Source organism: Thamnophis elegans, chromosome 12 (genome assembly GCF_009769535.1).
Source record: "Thamnophis elegans isolate rThaEle1 chromosome 12, rThaEle1.pri, whole genome shotgun sequence".
In the NCBI taxonomy this organism is placed as follows: domain Eukaryota; kingdom Metazoa; phylum Chordata; class Lepidosauria; order Squamata; family Colubridae; genus Thamnophis; species Thamnophis elegans.
The window spans coordinates 56,939,604-56,945,603 of record NC_045552.1 but is presented as its reverse complement, the minus strand read 5'-3'; the positions used below and the strand labels follow the sequence as shown (position 1 = coordinate 56,945,603).

At 45.0% G+C, this 6,000-nt stretch overlaps 1 protein-coding gene across 3 annotated transcripts in view; it reads left to right on the top strand.

Annotated features, from left to right (window-relative positions):
* The first annotated feature begins 977 nt into the window (after positions 1-977).
* MAP7D3 (MAP7 domain containing 3) overlaps positions 978-6,000 on the top strand; it is a 39,261-nt gene continuing 34,238 nt past the window's right edge. For all 3 annotated transcript variants that reach the window (XM_032227522.1, XM_032227523.1, XM_032227521.1), the window contains exon 1: positions 978-1,216. In XM_032227522.1, the coding sequence (XP_032083413.1) occupies positions 1,132-1,216 (85 nt within the window). In that variant the 5' untranslated portion in view covers positions 978-1,131. The remainder of the gene's footprint in view (positions 1,217-6,000) is intronic.

The following is a 6,000-nucleotide window of genomic DNA, read 5'->3' as shown; positions in this document are numbered from 1 at the left end:
AGGCATTTAGGATGGTTGCAACTTACCAGGATCACACAATCACCTCTTTGCTAATTATGCAAACCACCTTCAATAAGGAAAGTCAGTAGGGGAAGCCATTGTGGCTTAAGGTTTAGGAAGCATCCATCTATTGTGTTTTATAAACAATCATCTGTCGTTGGGGGTTGATTTGTAGGAATGCAGCCAAGTGGCTTAGCTGACAAACCAAGATGAAAACAGGGGGCTCAACAGATATAACGTAACCTTATTCTTAAGATTTTATAATATAATATAATATAATATAATATAATATAATAATATAATAAATATAATATAATATAATATAATATAATATAATATAATATAATATAATATAATATAATATAATATAATATTATATTATATTATAATATAATATAATATAATAATAAATACAATACAATACAATACAATATTATATATATTAATTATATTATATTAATTATATTAATTATATTATATTATATTATATTATATTATATTATATTATATTATATTATATTATATTATATTATATTATATTATATTATATTATATTATATTATATTATATTATATTATATTATATTATAATATTAATTATATTATATTATTAATACAATAGAATAGAATAGAATAAATATAATAAATATAATATAATGCAATGCAATGCAATGCAATATAATATAATATAATGTCCTTTATTATCCTTAATAAAATATCCTTAAAGAAGACAAAGGATGGAGAACCCCTGAAAGTTCATGGAGAAAGCGGGAATCGAACCCGGGGAAATGGAAGGGCAATTTAAGCGAACCGCTACGCGCACGCGCGTCACCGCTTCGGCCAGCCGGAGGACTCGTTCCCCGCCTGGCCTGAGGCGAAGTGCCCCGAACGGCCGAGCGGCGGGTAGGCGCATGCGCTCTCTTCCTCCTCCGCTCCCACCCCCTCAGCGAAAGGGCTCCGGGGCGTGGCCTTGTGCCGCGCCTGCGCCGTGGGGCGCGCCGCCGTCCCCGCGTCCCTTCGGCAGTTTCCGCGCCACCGGCCTGAGGCAGCGGCGGCGGCGGCCAAGGAGGAGGCGGAGGCTCTACCGGCGTGTGGAGCGAACGAGGCTCCGGTCCGCCTCTCGGGGGCGAAGATGGCGGAGGGGAACGGCGGAGGGGCGCCTCCCGGGGTCGCCACGCCGCCTCCCTCGACCCTGAAGGGGCTGCGGGAGCAGATGGGTGAGACCCCCCGCCCCCCCTTCGGCCCCTTCCCCAATTTTATCTCTTAAAACTCTCCTCACCCCTTCCTAATTTCCCCCTTCGCATCCCTTCAGCCTCCCCCTCCCCCAATTACCCCCCCCCGGACCAATCTGGGTTTCTCTGCTCTGGCCTTGACTACAAGGCCCATCATCCGCGGGGGAGGGGGTGTGATTCACCCTGGCTTGTGGGGGGGGGCGGGATGGCTGTGGGCAGATGCCTCCACAAGGCCCTGGGGGAGGGGCTCTGTTTGGGATAGGATGGGGGATGATGGGTCTTTTTGGGGGGGTCCCAAGGGGCTGAACTACAGGACCCATCATCCTTGGGGGCGGGGGGTGTAATTGGGGGAGGCTTCTTGGGGGAGCTGTGAGCAGATGCCACCACAAGGCCCTGGGGGAGGGGCTCTGTTTGGGATAGGATGGGGGATGATGGGTCTTTTGGGGGGGGGGTCCCAAGGGGCTGAACTACAGGACCCATCATCCTTGGGGGAGGGGGGTGTAATTGAGCTCGGCTTCTTGGTGGAGCTGTGAGCAGATGTCTGCCCTCCCCCTGGCCGGCGTAGGAGGTGGGGGGGTCCAACTGGGATGGGGAGGGGGGTTATGGGCCTTTCTAGAGTCCCAAGTGGCTGGACTACAGGGCCCATCATCCTGTTAGCCCCCATGGGGGGGTGAAGTGTATGTAATTCAACCTGGCTTCTGGGGAGGGGGGCTGTGGGCGGATGCCTCCACAAGGCCTGGGAGGGGGGGGCTCTATCTGGGATAGGATGGGGTGGGGTTATGGGTCTTTCAGGAGTCCAAGCAGCTGGACTAAAGGACCCATCATCCTGTTAGTGCCCCATGTGGCGGTGGGGGGGATGTCATTGAGCCCTGCTTTGGGGGGGGGGTGAGTCTGGATGGCTGTGGGCAGATGCCTCCACAAGGCCTGGGGAGGGGTCTCTCTGGAATAGGAACGGGGAGGGGGTGGGATATAATGAGTCTTTGGAGTGCCTGATGGGGCTTGTAGTAAGGCATGTCTGGGAAGCTGGTTTTGGGGAGGGCTCTTGGGGAGGGGAGTCCCCAAAACCTTAATTTGACACCTCCCTTTTCACCCCACCCATTTTCTCCCTTCTTTCTGCCTTTTCCACCCCTGCAAACGCCCCCCCCCCACTCTTATACTCATTTATCCTAACCCCCCCCCCATTTTATCATCCCAGGCAACCCCAATTCAGGGCTCTCTCCCCCCCTTCATCCCTTCCATCCCCCCAACCCATTAGTCATTCATCCCCTCCCTCCTTCCTCTTTCCCAACCTCATTTCTCAGCTCTCTTCCCCCCCCCCCCATACAAAATGCTGGAGGTTCCCTTTTTTTTTCTTTTTTTCTGCTTGAAGGGCCTCCTCTTCCGCCTGGCCTCCCTCCGTCCGTCCCTCCACTTTCCTTCTCTTTATTTTGCGGACAAAAGGAACCTTTGCGTTTTGAGGAGATACAGAGGAGATCTGGAGGTCTTGCGTCTTAATCCTTCCACTCCGACCCCTCCCCCAAATATCCTTGGCTTTAAAAAAAAGCATCTGGAAATCCGTTTGCATCCACTCTTTTCTCTGCTGCAGTCAGAAAAGATGATAGACAGACATATAGAGAAGTGAAAGAGAAAGATGATAGATAGATAGATAGATAGATAGATAGATAGATAGATAGATAGATAGCTGTGAAAGAGAAAGAAGATAGATAGATAGATAGATAGATAGATAGATAGATAGATAGATAGATAGATAGATGATAGATAGATGTGAAAGAGAAAGATGATAGATAGATAGATAGATAGATAGATAGATAGATAGATAGATAGATAGATGATAGATAGATAGATGATAGATAGATGATGGATGAATGGATAGATAGATGAGAGAGAGAAAGAGATGGTAGGTGGATGGATGGATGGATGTATAAGAGGGAGAAGAGAGATGGTAGATGATAGATAGATATGTTAAAGAGAAAGATGATAGATAGATAGATGTGAAAGAGAGATGATTGATAGATAGATTAGATAGATAGATAGATAGATAGATAGATAGATAGATAGATAGATAGATAGATAGATAGATAGATAGATAGATGAGAGAGAAGAGAGAGATGGTAGGTGGATGGATGGATGGATGGATAAGAGAGAAGAGAGATGGTTGGTAGGTAGGTAGGTAGGTAGATGATAGATATGTTAAAGAGAAAGATGGTAGATAGATGTGAAAGAGATTAGATAGATAGATAGATAGATAGATAGATAGATAGATAGATAGATAGATGATAGATAGATAGATAGATAGATAGATAGATAGATAGATAGATAGATAGATAGATAGATAGATAGATAGATAGATAGAAGGTATATACTCCCACTCCTCTCCCTATCTTCTGGATTTCTGTTTTTTTAGGTCTGTTTAGAAATTGCAGCATTTGGGTACTGTTTAATTCCTGCCTGATTAAAGCAGAATTCCTCTTTGCTTATCAATTAATGCAGAGGGGGAAGAGTTGCTGAATAATTCCTTTTCTTGCTGCAGCCCTGATTCCCTGGAAGCTCGGTCTTAGTTTGCAAGTGTCTTTAACCCTGTGAGAGGCATTGTCTCACTTCAGCCACGGGGCATAATCACCCGAGTGCCATATTTTTTTTTTGTTCAGAAAATATCTAAGCCGTCATTTGAAGCTTCGCTTTGGCTGTGGCCAGGACGTGTGATTCACCAAATGTCGATGTCTTTTGATATCTACCAAAAGAATAAGTCTGTCAGTACTTTCTGATCGCCGAGACTGGGATGATTTGGGTTGGGCAATACTTGACACCTTAAGAAGGGAAAGATGCTTCGGAACAGGTGGAGTTACAAAGGTCACACCTATTCTAGTTCTTTTTTTAAAAAAAAATATGGCTTCTAGCAATCCCAGGGCAGCGTGGAAGAGTGATGAGCACTTCCAGGAAAGGTGTGGCTTTGAGTGAGTGGCAGGCGGGTATCCATACCCTGAAGCTTCATTTCGCTTTCAAATCCAGTGGTGCAAAGCCTTGTGCCTTTCCACCTAACCACAGGTAATCCTCGATTTAAGAACAGTTCAGTTAGTGACTGTTCACTGAAAAAAGGGACTTACGACCTGTCTGTCACACAAAATGTTCCCAGCCTCCCCACGATCATAGGATAAAAATTATTGGAATCTGGTTCCTACTTACGACCGTCACTGTGTCCCAGGGTCACACGATCCCCTTTTGCAACCCTCTGTTGAGCAAAATCGATGGGGGGAGTCAGATTTGCTTAACCACGGTGTTACTAACATCAACTGCAGTGATTCACTTAACCGTGGCAAAAAGGTCGTAGAATGGGGCAGAACTCTTAAATGACTCACTTAGCCACCAAAATTTGGGGCCCAAAATTGTGGTTGTAAGTCGAAGGACTACCTGTACAGGAGGGGGCCTCATCCTTTTTTTATTTTTATTTCTCATACATATGTTCACAAATATACAATCTCATAACTATTATTAAGATGTGTTATCTTTTGACATTTATAACAATTTATTCCTCCTAAAATTAAAAATATAATCGAGATTGCTTCCGTGCCATCCCATAGAGCCATATTGATTTACAATCACCCTGCTTCTTCTTCCCTCCCCTTTTCTCCTTCCCTCCCTTCTTCTCTCCTTTCTTCTTTCCTCCTCTCCTTTCCCTTCTCTTCTTCCCCTTTCTCTCTCTCCCACTCTTCCCCACTGTAACACCTAGCTGGCCCTTTGGGAAAAGATGCTAAGGGTGTGGGGGGCAGACTTTTTCCTTAAGGCTACCCTTCTGCCTTCTGAGCAGCTTATGAATTCTGCTGTAATACTTGTTCATTGTGCAGTGGAAAGGCTGCCGCCAAGGCCTTGGCCTTGGCCTTCTTACCCCTAATTGAATTAAGGTGTCAGGGTTTATTCCCATCTCCCAAACGGGGAGCTCAGTCTTGAGAGCAGATGGCTGTGCCTCCATTGTGGTTTTATTCCTGCCTTCAGATTTAAATCGAGACCAGCCCCTTCCTATCCAAGCCTGGGAAGACTCGGTGACGGAAAATTTGAAAAAGGGACCTTTTTCTTTTTGCAATCTCCTGTGAGAAATTTGGGGTGGTGGTGGTGATATTATTTCCATGAAACCTTCCTGCCAAACTGTGTGCGATGAAAAAAAATTGGGCTTGGTTATCCTGGGCTTGGTTATCCTGGGGTCTTTTGTCACTTCATGAATACTCACCAAGTGAGTTGGTGAAATAATGTTGATTCTTATCCCAGTTTACTGCCTATTCCTGCAGGATGGGAATTGAAGGGGATGCCGTGTTTATTCCGTCGCTCAAATTTCTTAACTTTGCAAGCAAAGGGCAAAAGATTCTAGAAGGTGGCTTAGACGCCTAAGGGGAGCTAATTCCAGTTGTACGCTGCAGCTAACTGAGAACAATTATTTGATCTTTCCTGAATATAAACAGCCCCTGTTTAATTGTGAATAAGCTTCCAGTTGGATCCTCTTGTCAGACAGAAGACTCATCCATGTCTCATGGGCCTATAATTTTATCTCCGTATAGATAATTCCTATTTCATTTCATTCCTATTTCTTTATAGTGCCGTGGTAAGCCCACACGTGGAACACAGCATCCAGTTTTGGTCGCCACGATGTCAAAAAGATGTGGAGACTCTGGAAAACTTACTTGGACTTAATCTTCGTAAATGTCAACGTCCACAAGGCAGTGACCGTTGCATTGTGAAGGCCAAAGGCAGAACGTCACGGATTACAGAGTTGTTTATCC